Source organism: Akebia trifoliata, chromosome 11 (genome assembly GCF_017979445.1).
Source record: "Akebia trifoliata isolate Shusen 1 chromosome 11, ASM1797944v1, whole genome shotgun sequence".
NCBI lineage: Eukaryota > Viridiplantae > Streptophyta > Magnoliopsida > Ranunculales > Lardizabalaceae > Akebia > Akebia trifoliata.
The window spans coordinates 19957217-19975755 of record NC_141385.1 but is presented as its reverse complement, the minus strand read 5'-3'; the positions used below and the strand labels follow the sequence as shown (position 1 = coordinate 19975755).

The following is an 18539-nucleotide window of genomic DNA, read 5'->3' as shown; positions in this document are numbered from 1 at the left end:
TATATAATAAAAATATTTTTTCCAATAATTTTCAAGAGTGCAATAAAATTATTTTCCTTCTGAATAATCATTGAACGAATGAATTATTTTATGGATTGGTGCACAGAATTCAATAAAATCTTAGGGTTCATTTAAAATGTTATTAAGGGGGTAACACTAAAGTTGATTAAATCTACATTTGATTAGATTTCAGGGTTATCATTGTACCTAAACTCAATCGTCCATCGTCTAACTAGGGTTGTAAATCCAGTCAGTTGAACAAACGTCAATATCAAGTCAACAGTCAGAAATGATCTCAGAATTTCTCAAAATTACACAGTTATTCCCTGAAGATCATAGTGTTTCAGTTTTGCCGGTTATAAGCAATGTCTCGAGTCCTCAGTCTACAATCTAGCCCGTTGTTGTTACTTGTCTTGAGTTTTCATGAGTCATTTGGATTAGCTTGAGTCTATTTTTTTATCAATCCAGCAAGGTCATATTTTCTTTAGATTGAGTCAACTCTTTTTTCTGTTGAGTCGAGTTAGTTTGTCGAGTCATAAAGGTGTCTGTCACCCCTTCTGAATTTGATTGGATAAAGAAAATTTTTGAATACCTCTAGCGCATTAACGAATTAACTAATAATCTGGTTTCAAGGATATATTTTTCTCCTGAACAAGAAGATAAGGGTCGGACTCAACAACTTTCAATCAAGAAAGCAAATGTCATTAACCTTGGAATAGAGAATAAGTCCTAAAGAGATTCAAGTAGAAACCATCCTATCCCTAGAGGAACACGAAGGGATAATGAATTTACTTAGAAATTTCAAAAGACTTGTTCACGTGGTCTGGTGAGGATATGTTAGGTGCAAGCTTGGGTGTTGTCCGACATGGAATATATACTCGCTCGATGAAATGAAAACACCAACGAAATCAAAGAAGATGTTACAAAACGTTTCAATGTTGTCCTCACTGCAGCTATCATAAGTCAATACAGGGTACCTTTGGGATAGATATCTGATAACGGGTCACACTTCAAAGTCAAGGATTACTTTGTGTTCAAATTTCAAGATCCGGCATCATCTCCCTACCGTCCTCAGATTAATGGAATGGTTGAAGCAAATAGCTAATAAGAGTCTCAAAATAATTATCGTGAAAATGTGTCGATTGCACCGGGAATGGTTAGAGAAGCTTTCATTCACACTAAGGGCACATCATACTTCAATGCAGTCTTCCACTGGAGCTATTCTCTACTCTCTAATATATGATATGGAAGTAGTCTTGCCAGTTAAAATGGAAACCTTATCTCTCAAGGTCTTGTTGGAAAGTCAGTTGTCAGAAGTAGATTGTGTCCGTGGATACGAAGAACTAAATTTAATTGAAGGAACAACTTAGAGTTCTGTGCCACGTGCAAACTTATTAAAGAAGAGTCACTCTCACTTTTGATAAGAAGGTTAGGGCTCGTCACTTACAAGTCGGGGATTTGGTACTCAAAGAGAATCGAGCACCTATCTTTTATTTTTAACCCCAAAGGGAAGTTCAAACCTAATTGGGAAAATCCGTTCATCATTAAAGAAAATATTCTTGAAAAGCCGTCAGACTTCAAAATCATGATATAATTGAACTACTAGAACCAATCAACCTTGACCAGATCAAGAAGTACTATGTTTAAGGAGGCCATCTTTGGTCGAATCAATTTTCCTACTACCCAGTTTAATATCTCATTTCTCAGCCCTTTGCAACCATTTAAAATATATATATATATATATATATATATATATATATATATATATATTTTTTACCTTTTTCTTTCTCAGCCCGATCACCTAACCCAAAGGAGGGAAAAATTCGAACTACGTTTTTGGTCTAGGTTACGTAGGCAACTTGGGAAGTTACTTCAAGCCCGACCACATCAAAATAAAAATAAAAATAGATTCACTAACAAAGAAAAATCTAAAAAGAAAAAAAATTCAAAAGAAAAAGAAATATCATCCAAAATGGGGAAGAAAATTCAAGAAAAAAGAAAATAATTTAAAAGGAAATGCCACACAAGGGGCATTTAGGTTTTTGAGCTTCAAAATTCATTTCTTTTTATGCCCAGTCTTAAGCCTACCTATAAAAGTCCTCCTAAGTACCGTGCGAAAAAAGTCAAGGAAGATAGCAAAGCATGATCAGACAGCAATTCCATAAGAAAGAAAATAAAAAAAAGCCTACTAGGTTGAAAACCCGAAAAGGACGACTTAGGCAAAAACTAAGCCTAGCTCGCAAGGTTGAAAATCTAAAAGGATGATCTTGGCAACAATCAGAGCAAAGAGAAAGTAAAAAAGCTCGCTAGATTGAAAACCTGAAAAGGCAATCTAGGCAAAAGCTAGAGCATGCCGCTAGTTTGAAAATCTGAAAAGGCAATCTAGGCAAAAGTTAGAGTAACAAAGCAAAACAAAAGAAAAACTAAGAGCAGTCCGAGCTGAAACATCAGAAGTTTGAATAATCAAGTTCAATACTTAGCTTAAATCAAGCACAGACTCAAAAGCCACAAGTATCTTGTCTACGATCGATCTGAAATTTTTTACTTCTCCAAGTAAACCAAGGGAGAGAAAGGTGAATTATATTATGAGTCTCAAAAGGAAATATTTTGTTCTCTTGAGCCTGACTCAAAATCTTCAATAAAATTAATCAAAATTAAAAGTTAGATCTTTATTGCGCTTGTGGTAATCAAATATTTCAAACCTTCATACAAGGGGCATTTTCTTTTTCCTCTAAATATGTAGTCTCCCCCTTTATACTAAGGGCTTTTTTTAATTTTTGCATCATCTTCAATGCCATGTTTATTGTCAAACTAGGGGCATTTTATTTTTGAGCAATGTTAATCCTAAAAGATAAGGGGAACTCCAAACTTAAGGTTACCCTCGTGATAACAATTTTTTGAAAAACCCTTGAGGTTCAAAAGAAATAAAAACTTGGGTTTTAAAAAAACTTTTGGATAAAACCTTGAGGTAAAAAGACAAAAGCACTTCGGATCTCACATTTGACTGTGCCCAGAGATTAACTAATAACTCATTAGGAGATATGACATTCTTTCATTCCCAGATTCTTTTTCAGATCCATTCATTCTTAGATTCGATCATTCTCTTCCAGATTCTTCCAGATTTGTTCGTCCCCTGATTCATTTTAATGAGTCTTCTCCAAATTCATTCATTCTTTCCCAAAAGTCATTCATTCCTCAACCAGTTTTGTTCAATTGCCGCCAAGGGTTAACTTGAATTTTGCTCAGTTGCCGCCAAGGGTTATCTTGGATTTTTCTCAGTTGCTGGCAAGGGTTAACTTGGATTTTGCTCAGCTGCCACCAAGGGTTATCTTGGATTTTGCTCAGTTGTCGCCAAGGGTTAACTTTGATTTTGGTCAGTTGCTGCCAAGGGTTAACTTTGATTTTGGTAAGTTGCCGCTAAGGGTTATCTTTGATTTTGCTCAGTTGCCGCCAAGGGTTAACTTGGATTTTGCTCAGTTGCCACCAAGGGTTATCTTGGATTTTGCTTAGTTGTCGCCAAGGGTTTGCTCGGATTATACCCAGCCAGATGCCGCCGCGGGTTTGCTCTGATTATGCTCAGCCATATGCCGCCAAGGGTTTGCTCGGATTATGATCAACCAATTGCCACCAAGGATTTTTTCGGATAATGCTCAGCCAGTTGCCACCGAGGGCTTTCTCGGATTATGCTTAGCCAGATACCGCTGAGGGTTTTCTCAGATTTTACTTAGATAGTTCATTACTCTTTCACCCCGAGCATGTAGAGTAGAACTCCCAGAAAAAATAGTTCATTACTCTTTCACCCCGAGTAGGTAGAGTAGAACTCCCGAAAATAGTTCATTACTCTTTCACCCTGAGTAGGTAGAGTAGAACTCCCGAAAAAAGTTCATTACTCTTTCACCCTGAGTAGGTAGAGTAGGATTCCCAGAAAAAATAGTTCATTACTCTTTCACCCCAAGTAGGTAGAGTAGAACTCCCAAAAAAAGTTCATTACTCTTTCACCCCGAGTAGGTACAGTAGGACTCCTAGAAAAAATAGTTCATTACTCTTTTACCCCGAGTAAGTAGAGTAGAACTCTAGAAAAAAGTTCATTACTCTTTCACTGTGAGTAGGTAGAGTAGGACTCCCAGAAAAAATAGTTCATTACTCTTTCACCCCGAGTAGGTAGAGTAGAACTCCCGAAAATAGTTCATTACTCTTTCATCCCGAGTATGTAGAGTAGGACTCCCAGAAAAAATAGTTCATTACTCTTTTACCCTGAGTAGGTAGAGTAGAACTCCTAGAAAATAAGTCCATTACTCTTTCACCCCGAGTAAGTAGAGTAGAACTCCCAAAAAAAATAGTTCATTACTCTTTCACCCCGAGTAGGTAGAGTAGAACTTCCCAAAAAATTAGTTCATTACTCTTTCACCCTGGGCAGGTAGAGTAGGACTCCTAGAAAAAATAGTTCATTACTCTTTCACCCCGAGTAGGTAGAGTAGAACTTCCCAAAAAATTAGTTCATTACTCTTTCACCCTGGGCAGGTAAAGTAGGACTCCTAAAAAACTTAGTTCATTACTCTTTCACTCCGAGTAAGTAGAGTAGAACTTCCCAAAAAACTTAGTTCATTACTCTTTCACCCTGGGCAAGTAGAGTAAGACTCTCAAAAAATTAGTTCATTACTCTTTCACCATGGGCAAGTAGAGTAAGACTCCCAAAAAATTAGTTCATTACTCTTTCACTCCGAGTAGGCAGAGTAAAACTTTCCAAAAAAAATTAGTTCATTACTCTTTCACCTTGGACAGGTAGAGTAGGACTCCCAAAAAGCTTAGTTCATTACTCTTTCACCCAGGGTAGGTAGAGTAGGACTCCCTAAAAAAAAAATATTCATTACTCTTTCACCCAGGGTAGGTAAAGTAAGACATTCAACTTTTTTATGCTCAGATTATGCTAAATTTATGCTCAGTTATACTCAATTTATGCTCAGATTTTGTTGAAACCCTCTCAGATTTATCTCAGATCAAGTGTACACACTTGCACATATTAATCAAGGAGAATTTTTTTAAATTCAAGGATCTGACACTGTCAATGAGAGTTCTCGTTCGATGACTTGACAACTTTTTAGTTCGGGGAAAGTTTTACGCTCAAGGATCTGAACATCTTGACGAATTGCTAAATCAGGCAGCAAAATGAACTGTCATTAGCTTTGGCATTCGGATATCGCACTATCTACCAAAATAGATTTGCTATCTAGTTTGCGTCAACCCTCTGCCGAAGAGGGGCATCTGTAGACACCCCATTTTTGCATTTGCCTGATTAATCAACTCCTCAACTCGATCGCAACGATTCCCAATGATGGATGTTTATTCCATTACTTTATTTTGTTACTAGATGTGTTTCAAAAATCCGGATGAGGTATCTCGAACTAACAAAGCTGTAGAAACCACGCTAGGCTAGGAAAATACGACCCTAGAAACATAGAAATCATCATCTTGCAGACAAAAAGAAGCTTTACGATAAAAATCACTAAAAAATGATCAAATTACCAAAATACCCCTAATCTTAAAACATCCCTAGAGCCTACGTTACGCTTAGGAAAACCCATTCAAACACATAAAATAACAAATCGAAACTAAATAAATTATTTTGCCAATTTTCACATAATTCGATAAAATTACGAAAATACCCCTCATAAAGTTCACGACCATTTCACACAAAATTTTTTATAAATGATACAAACCAATATTTTCATTGAATTCCTTATGAAAAATCGATTCTAAAACATCCTGAAACATTGAAAAATGACTTAAAACGTAAAAAGTCCTCTCCAAGGGCAAAACAGTAATTTTACAATTTTAATAATTAAAAATTTTGAAATTAATAAATAAAATATTAAATAATGTAAAGTGAAACATTAATAAAATTTATTTAAAATTTTAAACCAAAAAATCGATCAATCAGGCTTTCAGGCAAAATTGTTGATGGTTGTTAGGATATTTATTCAAAGACCCCTCCATTTGGGGGCCCAAAGAATTAAAGATATAATAAAAGGGGGCTCTCCAAAAATTAAAGTCAATCAAGTAAGACTAAATTCAATCCTAAAGTCAATCAAGTAAGACTAAAAGTCAACCAAGAAAGACTAAAGTTAAAGTATTAAAGTCAATCTCATACAACTAAAGTCAAAACCCTAATAAAAAACTAATCAAGTCAATCTCATAAGACTAAAGTCAAAACCCTAAATTAAAATCCTAAAGACTAAGTCAATCTCATAAGACTAAAGTTAAAATCCTAATTAAAACCCTAAAAGAAACCCTAATCAAACCCTAATTCTTATAAAAAACTTTATATATAGAAGCCTCCACACCCTATTTTCGTATCAAATAATAAATCCTAAGAGAAGTAGGTCAAAAAGCTTCCCTAGCCTCCCATAAATCCTAATTTTGAAGTCCCAACTCCTTACCTAACACCCATACTTCGATTTTAGCTTAAAAAATACTTAGAAACCCTTCAAAAATCTCCAAAATCCATAACAAATTCGAAGAATCCAGATCGAAGAAAGAGATACATTGCCTCTGAGCTCAGAGATCAAATCCATAGACAGAACAAAGCGAGGAATACTATACAAGGAGCTATTCTATCAGATCTGAGGGGATAAAGTCGTTGCGTTCAAAGGTGAGTATTTTTATTTTTTTATTATTATTTAGGTCTTGTTAGCAATGTAGTTTTATTTGGGAATTAGTAAAGATCGACGTTTACCGGGCGGGATTGGTACCTAACACCTTCCAACCCCGTAACGTGATCCTTGGACCCGTATTTTTCTTTCGTAGATTAATTTATTTGTCTTTTAGAGTCAAAATTCGATTCCTAGACCATAGTAACTAGGTGGCGACTCCCAAACCTCAAAGGTCAAAAGAGGATCCGCACACCCCGCGGATCGAGGGCGCTTTCAACACTTGGGGAATTGATTCTGGAGCCACAACTCACATTATGAATTCGATGTATGGATTCCTTTCACGTAGGAAACCAATGCAAAGTGAAAGATCTATCTTCATGAGAAACAGTCTCGGAGTACAAGTGCTAGCTATAAGGACCTATCGCTTGGTATTGGAGATTAATCATCAAATGGATCTAGAGAGTACTTTTTATGTTCCCACCATATCTAGGAATTTAATTTCTCTTATATAGATTGAATAGTTTGGATTATTCAGTTTTTTCTAAATGTAGAAAATTAAAGTTGTTTATTCATTTAGTTTTAGTTAGATTTGAGATTTTAATTAATGATTTATATAAAATAAATCTAAATTATGATTATGTCCAATCTTTTAGTTTCCTTGTATTCAAATAATGATTTAAAATGTGGCTTGATTAATAAAAATTTCTCAATCTTGTGGCATAAACGTTGGGACACATCTTTAGAGTTAGGATAGAAAGATTAATGAAAGACAAAGTTTTAGACAATTTGGATTTCACAAATTTCTCGGTATGCATAAATTGCATTAAAGGAAAGCAAACTAGACATACTAAGAAAAGAACCACAAGAAGTAAATAACTTTTTGAGATCATACACGCTAATATTTGTGGACATTTTCCTACTACATATTTGAGTGGAGAAAGGTATTTCATCACCTATATAAATGATTTCTCTAGGTTTGATTATATCTATCTAATTTATGAAAAATCTCAATTTGTGGATATCCTCTAGATATTTATAAGTGAGGTAGAAAGACAGTTAAACAGGAAGGTTAAAATAGTTAAGTCAAATAAAAGAGGTGAATATTATGGTAGATTTAATGAATCAGATCAGAACTCTGGCCCTTTTACTAAACTCTTAGAAAAGCTAAGTATTTGTGCATACAATATCTGGAATACCTCAACAAAATAGTGTAGATGAATGGTATAATCGTACACTTATGGACATGGTTAGGAGTATGTTGAGTGATTCAACAATTTTAGAATTCTTATGGAGAAAATTATTAAAAATCGTAATGTACATCTTAAACAGAGTTCCCTGTAAAGTAGTTCTTAAAACTCCATTCGAGTTATGGACCGATAGAAAACTTGGTTTAAGACATTTACATATTTGGAGCTACCCAACGGAAACAAGAATCCATAACCCACAAGAAAGGAAATTAGATCCCAAAACTATATCTAGATATTTTGTTGGTTATCTTGAAAATTCTAAAGGATACAAATTCTATTGTCCTAACCACAATACGAGAATAGTTGACACCAGAAATGCAGATTCCTTAAAAATGGTAAGATTAGTTGGAGTATTGAACCACGTAAAATAACTTTCGAAGAAATAAGAGTGGATATCATACCACCTCTCAAGATGTTCAACAACTTGATGAGAATGGACAATAGTTTGAGCAAATTGGTTCACCACTCCATCAAAACTCAACCATTGTAATGAAAGATTCACCACCGGTAGTTTTGAGAAGATCTCTAAGAGTAAGAAGACCTGTCATTTCAGATGATTATATGGTGTATCTACAAGAATCTGACTTTGATATTAGGATAAATAAATAGTCAATTATATTTTCACAAGTAATGGAAAGTGATGATTTTATCAAGAGGATAAATGTCACAAAAGAAAAAATAAAATGTATGAACTAGAACTATGTTTGAGATCTTGTCGAATTGTTTCCTAAATATAAGAAAGTTGATTGTAAGTGAGTTTTCAAAATCAAATACGATGCAAAAGGTAATATCGAACGATTTAAAGTCAGACTTATTGCCAAAGATTTTACTCAAAAGGAAAACATTGCTTATACTAAGATTTTTTCTCTAATTTCAAATAAAAACTCACTTAGAATTATTATGGCATTGGTGGCTCATTATGATTTGGAGTTATACCAGATGGATGTGAAAATAACTATCTTAAATGAGAGTTTAGATGAAGAAATCTATATGGAACAACTTGAAGGATTCACAAAAAAAGGAAATTAGGCTATAGACTTAAGAAATTCATTTACAGACTTAAACAAGCTTCAAAGTAATGGTACATAAACATTAATGATACCATTACCTCTTTTGGATTTAAGGAAAACATTGTTAACCAATATATATATCTAAAGATCAATGAGAGCAAGTTTATTATATTAGTTCTATATGTAAATGATATTTTTGTTAGCTACTAGTGATTTTGGCTTGTTGTGCGAAACAAAGAATTATCTAACTAAGAATTTTAGGATGGTTGATATAGGTGAAGCAACATATAGCATTGGCATAGAAATCCCTAAGAATCAATCTTAAGGATTCTTGGGGTTGTCTTAGAAAAGTTATAAGAATAATTTAAAAAGGGAGCAGATGAAGAATATTCCATACACTTCAGTTATTGGGAGTTTGATGTATGTTCAGACCTATACCAAATTAGATATCAGTTTTGTAGTAGGAATGTTAGGAAAATATCAAAGGAGAATAGATCATTGAAAAGTTATAAAAAATATTATGAGGTATCTACAAGGGACGAAGGACTATATGCTAACTTACAAGAGATCAGATCATCTAGAGGTAATCGGATACTCGGATTCAAATTTTATCGGATGCTCTGATAGTGGAAAATCTACATCAAATTTTATATTTCTACTAGTAAGAGGAGCTATCTCATAGAGGAGCATGAAATAGAACATTACTGTTTCATCCACTATGGATATTGAATTTGTGGCATGCTTTGAGGTTATGAATCATAATCTTTGTGTAGATACGTGGTTTCATGATTACGATGGCCACAGTTACTAAGATTTGTAGTCGCTACCATTCATATTATAAGTGGATGTGAATGATCACCCGATGTACATTTTTCAGAAAAAATGACATTTTTGGCACGTAGTGACTCTCAATGGATAAAGTATTGATCAACCTAGAGATCAGGGTAAGCGGCTCGATTGGAGAAAAGGGAAAGTGTTAGGCACCCTTTTCTCCCCGCCAAGTGGTAGTAACCTCAACACAACTCGATCATTCGATTAAAAAAATTAAAAAATAAAATGTCACATGTTGTGCGTTTGTACCTTAAGTAGGGATTTACTCTCGGCTTGATTATAAGATCATCCCATCAATAGAAATGATTCTTATAAACCTTTGCCTTAGGAACTACATATGATTTGGAAAAATATTGGCTAAGGTTGAGGGTTCATTCTCATGAGTTGAGAATGAACCCCATACCAATTGCCTCAAAAATAATTTGGGGATTAAAATTGATTTTGTTTTCAAAGGGATTACAACCCCTATACTTTCAATCAAACCAAGGTCCGATCTACCGGAGATAAGGGAGGGGGAGCATCCATCCTAAGTCCATCTAAAAATAAAATAAAAAGATGAGGGGATAATAGAAGAGGGAAGCGGAGAGGGTAGAGAGAGAGAGGGGGGTGTTTTGTTGAACCCACCTTGAAGCTTCAAGTTTTCTTTATTTTTCTTTCCTTCCTTCTTCTTCTTCTATGTCTTCTTGAGTTGAATCTTTAATGAGTTATGAGAATGTAACTCTTTGTATGATTGAAGGAGTAAAGAAGAGATGATGAGAGAGTTGAGTGGAATGTAATAATTTTTTGTGAGATTTGGGAGAGATGATTGGTAAGACTTGGTAAGAGAGAGTTTTTGTGAGGGAGAATTGGTAACCCCTTTTGGGAAGAGGAGGGGGTATTTATAGATGTTTAGAGGGTATTTTAGGGGTATAATGGGGTGAAGAGTTGGGAGAATGGATAATGGCATGGGTTTTTGGGGTGGAGGATATGAAATTTGGAATTAAAGGGAGGGTCATTATGTAATGAATGGAAATGGGTGGTGTTTAGGTCCAAATGGTTTGGATACTACCTAAATCCATTTGGGTAGATTGTTTGGTTAGATGAGATAAGTGATGGTTGATGGAGAGAATGGGGATGTAAGGTGTTAGGTATTTGATTGAGTGTTAGGTTGGTTGAGGAGGTGAGGTGATTAGATTATGATAATGGATTGTGTAAGAGGTTGGTTATTTGAATTTTGAGAGAATTGAGGGGGTGATGACATGTGACAAATGGGGAGGTGATGAGATTGGTTGATTGGTGATGGTGGTTGTTTGATTAGAGAGAAGGGTATGAGTTAGTTTGGTGATGATGGTGGGAGGTATGGGTTGAGGTGATTTTGTTGGAGTGTTTTAAGAGAAAGTGATAGGTTGAGGTGTAGAAGATATGGGTTCTGATGTGGGTGGTTGATGGTGTTAGAAAATGGTGATAGGTTAGGGTGTAGGAGATATGGGTTGTGATGTAGGTGGTTGATTTAGAGAAATGTGAGAAGTTAGGGTAAGGTATGGGTTGTGATGTGGGTTGTTGATTATGTTAGAAAAGAGTAATAGGTTAGGTTAGGGTAGGGTATGGTTTGAGGTCATTTTTCAAGAGAGATGAGGAGTTAGATAGGTTGTTTAAAGAAAGATGATAGGGGTAGGTGATTAGATGAGGACATGTGTGAGGAGATGAGGACATGTGTCACCTTTTGATGTGAAGAAGGTGATTGGTTGATGTGCTTAGTGGTTAATGGGTTATGGGTTATGGATTGGAGGTGGATTGGATATGGATAATGGCTTGTGAGCTTTTAGTGCATTGGGCTTAGGTTTTAAGAGGGTTGTAGGTTGTTTTGGATTGGATTTTTGAGGGTAGGTTTGTTTTAAGGTTTAGGTGATATGGGATTAATTTTAGGTTGGGGTGTAAGGTGGGAAGTTGATTTTTGGAAAATTAAGGGTTTATGGACTTTAAACGGGTTTCGGGTATTTGTTGATTTGGAAGTGGGATGGTAGGGGTTGAAGAAGTGGTAGGCATCCAAAGTCTCACTTTTTTTAATTTATTAATTTTTTTTAGATTTTTGAAATCATTGATTTGATAAAAAAAAATGGCACGTGTAGGCAAATCGGGCTTTTTAGGCCCGTTGGAGAATTTTTAAAAAAAATGATATTTTTAGGTACAAGAGTGGAGCGGTGAAGGTTGGGAGGGTGTAGGGTAATTCAAACCCCTTTGGTGGGTCTCCTAAACCATTGGGAGGTCTTAAGGGCCTCGATTCAATCAAAATGCCATTTTTCAATGTTTTGGGCCCATGAGGCCCGTTGACTAATTTTGTCGAAAAATTGATATTTTGATTGGAGGGGTAGATGAGAGTATATCGAGTCTTTCCATGTGGGCCTATTACCATTAGGAGGTTTTAGGGGCCTCGACTAGATCAAAATGCCAAAATTTTGTGATTTGAGCCTTTGAGGCCCGTTGGCACATTTTGTTGAAAAACTGTTGTTTTGGGCCCTTTTCGAGTATGGGCCCTTTTCGAGTATGGGCCCATTCAAATTGGGGTGTCTACACTTTGGTTGCGGAATTTTATCTCAAGACTTGGGGTTGTCAATTCTATAGTCAGGTCGTTGAAGATATATTGTGATAATACCGCAAATGTGTTTTTCTCTAAGAATGGAAAGTACTCGAATGGTACGAAACACATGGAAATCAATTACTTAGTAATTAGGGAAAGAATCCAGAAATAGTTAGTATCATTAGAAAATATTAGTACCACCTAAATGATATCAGATCCATTAACAAAAGAGTCATCACCAAAAGTTTACAAAGAACATGTTATCAGGATAGAATTTTGGGAAAATCTTTTATGTATATGGAATAGATTACTTTGAAGTGGTTATGTAATTGACATTAACATTAGTACTAAATAAAGATTGTTTAACTTATTTCTTATTTCCAATTATATTATGCATATTTTATTTGGATTTAAGTAATATACGAAATGTCTTGACAAGAAAAAATGAAAGCGACACAATGAAATATTATATTAGATAGGGTATATTGATGGCGTGATACATGAAAGAAAGTATGGCATAGATGACATATAACCGTCATGACTCACATTAATATTAAATCGAAATATGACATTAAGGAATCTAATTACATATTGGAATATTGATGATTTTAAAAATCGTGATCACGTATAAAATGTTTTCGATTATAAAATCTTAAAGTTGAGTCAATTTTTTTAAATATTTTGAATATACTATTAGCACAATCGATCTAATGGGCCAATGGGAGAATGTTAGAACCCATATGACGTCAGCATCTTTGACCTCCACGATTTTTATTTCTAAATTGCTTATGAATTCTATAATATAATAGATATTAATTTTAAATGGAAACCTAATAACATTTTAATTATATTCTTTAACGAATTAGTAGGAGACCTTGATGAATAAGAAACCTGTTAATAGAATTATTTTAGGTCCTCAACCCTCATCTATAAAAGGGATTTGGCTAACCTCATATTAGAATTGTTGAAATGACACAAAACGTTGAAAACGTTAAGATAAAGGAAGTGATATCCATCGATCACAGAAACTCAGCCAATCCAAATAGAGAAAAAGGAGAAGGTGAGTCTAGAAGAAAAAAATCAATCCGATTGAGATTTCACAAAGCACGAGGAAAAATGATATTAAAGAGAATATCTTCAAAAGCATTTGATTAAATGTTTAGCGATGACACAAGATAAGTAACAATAACTTGAACTAGATTTTATTCATGAATGATTATTTGAGATATGTGTTTGATTGATTCTAATAGGAAAAAATAATAGTCATGTTGAGATTTGAATATATAAATTAATCAACAACCACATCAACCGTGTACCCAACCGAATGCATTCATCATTATTCTCTTAAAAAAGATGTGGTAGCTGCATGCATGCTACTTAAGTCCTTGCTCGAACAAGGGGTGAATGAGGAAGAGGAGAGTGAGGCGACATGCGCGGTGTCATGATCACATCTTCACATCGTCGAGAGTTGAAGCTGAGATGAAGATTTCTTTGCCAGCGTTGGTTCTTTTCACGAACCTTTTCCTCCTTGGCTTGAAGAACAAATTTTTGAATCCTCCTAAGAGCAACTTCCATGGTCTCATGATCCATATTTGCAAAACAAACCCTAAACCAACCAGGCTCTAGGCAACGGAAAGACGAACCAGGTGAAACATTGAGCTTGACATCTTTAATTATAACACGCCACAATTCCATCTCTGCTTCTATTGTGGGGTCTTTGAGAAGATGCCGCAAGTCCATCCAGATAAAGAGACCTGCATTGCTCTTTAAACTTCCAATGCCTATTTGAGAAAGGTGAGTTGTGAGAACCTTATGTCTTGTTGCGAGCCTCCTTGCACTCTCCACAATGAACCTATCAACAAACTCATCGTCCGAAAGCATTGATGCAATTAGATGTTGGGTTTGCGTAGAAACTAGTCCGAAACTCGACATCTTTCGAGCGCAACTCACTACAGTTTTGTTATAGGAGTAAATTATGCCAACTCTGAAGCCTGGAAATCCCATATCCTTTGAGAGGCTGTACAAAATGTGGATGAGATCTCTATTGCAGTCTCTCTCTTCGTCTATTATCTCAGAGATGCTTATGAAATTGGGCTGGTTGAAGACAGTGGCGGCATATATCTCGTCGCAGACTAGATGGATTTTCTTTTCATTAATGAATCTCACTAGGCCTTTTAGTGTCTCTCTATCTATGGTAGTTCCCAATGGGTTTGACGGATTGTTGATGACCAAACCCTTTACTTTGATGTTGGCTTCTTGTGCTTTATTATATGCCGCTTCTAATGCAGCTATTGTGATCTTGAAATTGTTAGAGCTCTGGCAGACCACAGGAAGTAGTTGCACTCCTGTTCGCCATTTGAAGTCTCGATCGAATCTGCAAAAAAGTTCCAAATTTATAAGTAAATTAAAACTGACAAGATAAGTTCCTAAATTGAAGATGTAGGGCACAATAGGGTTAGGGTTCATTGAAAAAGATGGATCTCATGCTCTGATGCTCCCCTATATGGAATTCAATAACTATGATATTAGTTAAGAAATTAGTAACAAACAGATGTTTCCAAGCTAACTTCATTTAATTCTTTTTTTTTTCCAACCCAATTTATTTAACATATTTAAATATGTTCTTAGCTAATATCACATTATTTACAACTTCCAACTTTACTTTAAAGCAAAATTTTATGGAATGTAAACGATGCTTACCCTGCATAATAAGGTGAGGGAACCAGGAAGGCATCACCATGATCAGCCAGACAAAAGGCAATCGTCTCAGCCGCTCCAGTCGCTCCACCACTCATAACTATGTGGTCTGGATTGAATGTGACCTTACCACCTCTCACTCTTCCCATAAACCTTGCAACGGCCTAGAGATTAATACGTAACGTTAGTATCAACAGTAATACCACAGACCAAAGAACTTAGAATAAAATTAGAGAATCTATTGCCACACTAACTTTTACTAAGAATACCCCAATTCATAGGATATCAACAAAGGAATTAAGTAGCATACATCTGTGGTGTTCTTAGTAAAAGTTGGTGTGGCAATAGAAGCTGTCTAAAAATAACAGTTATGGAAAGCTTATATTACCAAACCAATTAGTGATGTATAACACCCCAACCTTCAATTTCATCCAAATGGAAGAAGAAAATTGAAATGGGATACAGTCATTAAAAATATAGGAAGGTTATCTCCATATCCATACCATACTTTAAAGGCTAAATTTCTTATTAATTATATTAAAATATATATATATAGAATGGTTATCTCCATGCCCGTACCATACTTTAAAGGCTAAATTTCATATTAATTATTTATATAAAAAAAATAAATAAGTAAGTTATCTGCATGCCCATACCATTCTTTAAGGGGCTAAATTTTTTATTATTTTAAAAACTCTAACTTTTAAAATCGACTAAAACCCGATTAAAGTTGGACTTTGCAACGTTTAACGTTCTACCACCATAAATAAGAACACCGAAAATGTCATGACTCTACATATCAAGGACTTTTGGCATTTTTGTTATTCAAATTCATAAAACAACATAAAGTGTTGGGGCTGTCAGTTACTAAAGCCTTGGACACCACAGTAATTTAAGTCGTTTAATTTTCTGTAATTTTTTATTGGTAATTATTGGTTTTAATTTCTTCATATTTTTATGTGATAAATAAATAGAAAAAAGTTGGTGTCGCAATATAAGCTCTCTAATAATATGAAAGTGAGAGGAGAAGCCTCTGCGTTTAGTACATTTCTAAAGGTCCGCAAGCCATGATAGTCCTGAAAGATGGCGATATCCTTGAACTGGTTAACTCCTTCAGTGGTACAAATCGAAGCCTGGGGATGTATCATAGTCCACTCTTCAATCAAGTCAAAACAAAGCTGCAAGTATAACAAACATTTCACGCGGTTTAATTCCTTTTTGTCGAATAAAATTTCAAAATTAACACAATTAATGGGTTTTTCATCAAACCTGATTTTCCGCAAGACCCATTTGGATAACTCCATTAGGATTCTCGGAGAGGTGAAAAGGATCGTTATCGTAGGCTTTCCAGCCATCGAAGTATGGTGAGTCTTCACCATGTCCAGTGCTGGTTGCAATCTTAGACAGAAGGTCTCCATTTCTTAGTATGAAACCCATTATCCTTCAAAATCAGTACAAGTGTTACAAGTAAATAGTGATTACTGATCTAGCAATGAGAGATATATCGGTAAGGGAGATGGAGGAGAAACAATGAGAGATAGGCAAGGGAGATGGAGGAACAAGGAGATATATAGGCAGCAGAGGAAGTTTTCGAAGTTGAACCAAAGAACTACATCTAAGAAGGGAAAATTTGTTTGGTCAGTCAAAGATCATTAAAAACATGAGTTTCAGAATTCAGAACTGAAACATGTTTGTTCAATTTTGCTTGTAATGTGGAAGATTTGGTACAAGATGAAGGTTCATATGATGGGTCAAGCAATCCACCACCTTTAAAATTAAGTAATTTTGAAGGAATTTTGTAGCTGACCCATAGATTAGTAGGCGGCTTTTTGACTTTTTTTTTTTTATATTATTATTTTTAACCTTTGTTGTATAGCTTTAGTTGGGTAGACTTCCATGAGTATGGTTGTTCATCGGGGCTGCTTATGACAAAGAAATTAGTATTCTTAAATACCCCCAGGGCAGGACCACTATTAAATGACATGTGTCCCATTTCTTACATTAGTTTTTTGATTGGTCACATGTCATACATTATTACCAAATGAAAAGGGGTTGAACAATGCTGAGTACCAATTTACTGTCAAGAATTTTGTTTACTAAGGTGGTGAACCAATGGCATGATGCCACTTGTTTTGAAAAACACTAAAATTCCAAAGAAAATTCTCAACCAACAAATTCCTTTTCGTGGAGTGACCTCAATTCACACTTTGTTGATATGGAGGTGTGTAGAGAACCGTAGATGCTTTCATCAAGATATGAGTCAAAAGAATCTATAATTCTATACACACTCCACGTCGGCAAAGTGTGAATTGAGGTCAATCTTGACTCACTCCAACATGACTCAAACGACTTTGTGGATTCATAGTATTATAAGCCCTCCACCCAAGTACATATTACTCCTTTAATTTCTTCTTCTTGGTTCATGGATCACTAAAATCCTAAGACAATACTATATTAGATCTTCAAGCGCAACTCCAACCCCAATTGCATTTTGGAGATCCCAAATTCCCATCCGTCCACGTTTAGTGAAAAAGCATCCAAAGTGAAAGAATGTGAGTATTTTGATAAACTTGGAATGTCATTCAATACATGTTGACCAATGGGAATTTGGGAAATATTGGGAAATCCCAAAATGCGGGTCTCCAAAACCGCACTCCTCTAACTGATCTCCAAAACTTTAAATTTACCGATAGAAACATTTGAACCTAATTCCAACCCATATCTCTATTTTACAGAAACCCCCTCTAAATCATAATTACCAAGTTGAAATATGAGTATGGAAAACTTCCAAAAAAAAAAAAATGAAAAAAATGATAAATATAAAAATATATTAAAATTATATACATATATATAAATATGGGAGCCGTTCGGCACTAGCTTAAATACCAGACGTTTCAGCAAACAAAATAAGGCCGTTAGATAAGATGCAAATCGACGGTGCAGATTGAAAGTTAGTCGATCTTGTGTTTAAGTTACAAATTATCTGTTATTTATAGCACCATCCTTTACGATTTACATATTTAGTGTTACCTCCCCTCAACTTAAAACCCAAATAACAAGAACAAAGAGTTATGTTCTACAGACAACTCTCTCATTTTCTTTCGCTCTCGTTGAATCCCTGTTCGAATGGCTTTGAACTCGACCCACTCTTTCTCTCTCTCTCAATCTCTCTACAAACAATCTCCCTGCAACTCTTTCCTTTTCTCTCTTTCGCTGCAACGCTCTCTCTTTTTTTTTTTCTCTCTCTCTCTCTCTCTCTCTCTCTCACTCGCTACAACACTATCTCTCTCGTTGCAACTAGCTGCAAAATTCTCTCTCTCTCTCTCGCTCGCTGCAACACTATCTCTCGCTGCAACTCTTTTTGTAGTTGACGAATTAACACTTTCTCTCACTCAACGAAGATAAGTACTCTCTCGCCTCCCATCACTCTCTTTATATTAATTTTGGGATATTTGAAGCAAAAATAGGGCTTTAATAATTACTGGTATATAATTTTCTTGTATGGAATGATTTTTTTTCCAATTTGGTTTCCATTTTATAGATTGCA

At 35.2% G+C, this 18539-nt stretch overlaps 1 protein-coding gene across 1 annotated transcript; it reads right to left on the bottom strand.

The window, feature by feature from the left end:
• Nucleotides 1–13446: 13446 nt before the first annotated feature.
• On the bottom strand, nucleotides 13447–16640 carry LOC147391098 (1-aminocyclopropane-1-carboxylate synthase-like). The gene is made up of 4 exons (XM_086459347.1): nucleotides 16262–16640; nucleotides 16039–16170; nucleotides 14996–15156; nucleotides 13447–14669 (listed from the first exon to the last, which is right to left on the bottom strand). The coding sequence occupies exons 1-4, from the start codon at nucleotides 16427–16429 to the stop codon at nucleotides 13673–13675; spliced, it is 1458 nt and encodes a 485-aa protein (XP_086315473.1). The 5' UTR covers nucleotides 16430–16640; the 3' UTR covers nucleotides 13447–13672.
• Between the last annotated feature and the right edge of the window lie 1899 nt (nucleotides 16641–18539).

Bases quoted from the DNA above. Each gene is read 5' to 3' on its own strand.
- LOC147391098 (XM_086459347.1), bottom strand. From the start codon at position 16,429: ATGGGTTTCATACTAAGAAATGGAGACCTTCTGTCTAAGATTGCAACC. The intron at 15,157-16,038 runs GTACTAAACGCA...ATTAATCTCTAG, and splicing joins GCTTGCGGACCTTTAGAAAT to GCCGTTGCAAGGTTTATGGG. The intron at 14,670-14,995 runs GTAAGCATCGTT...ACTTTTTTGCAG, and splicing joins CCCTCACCTTATTATGCAGG to ATTCGATCGAGACTTCAAAT.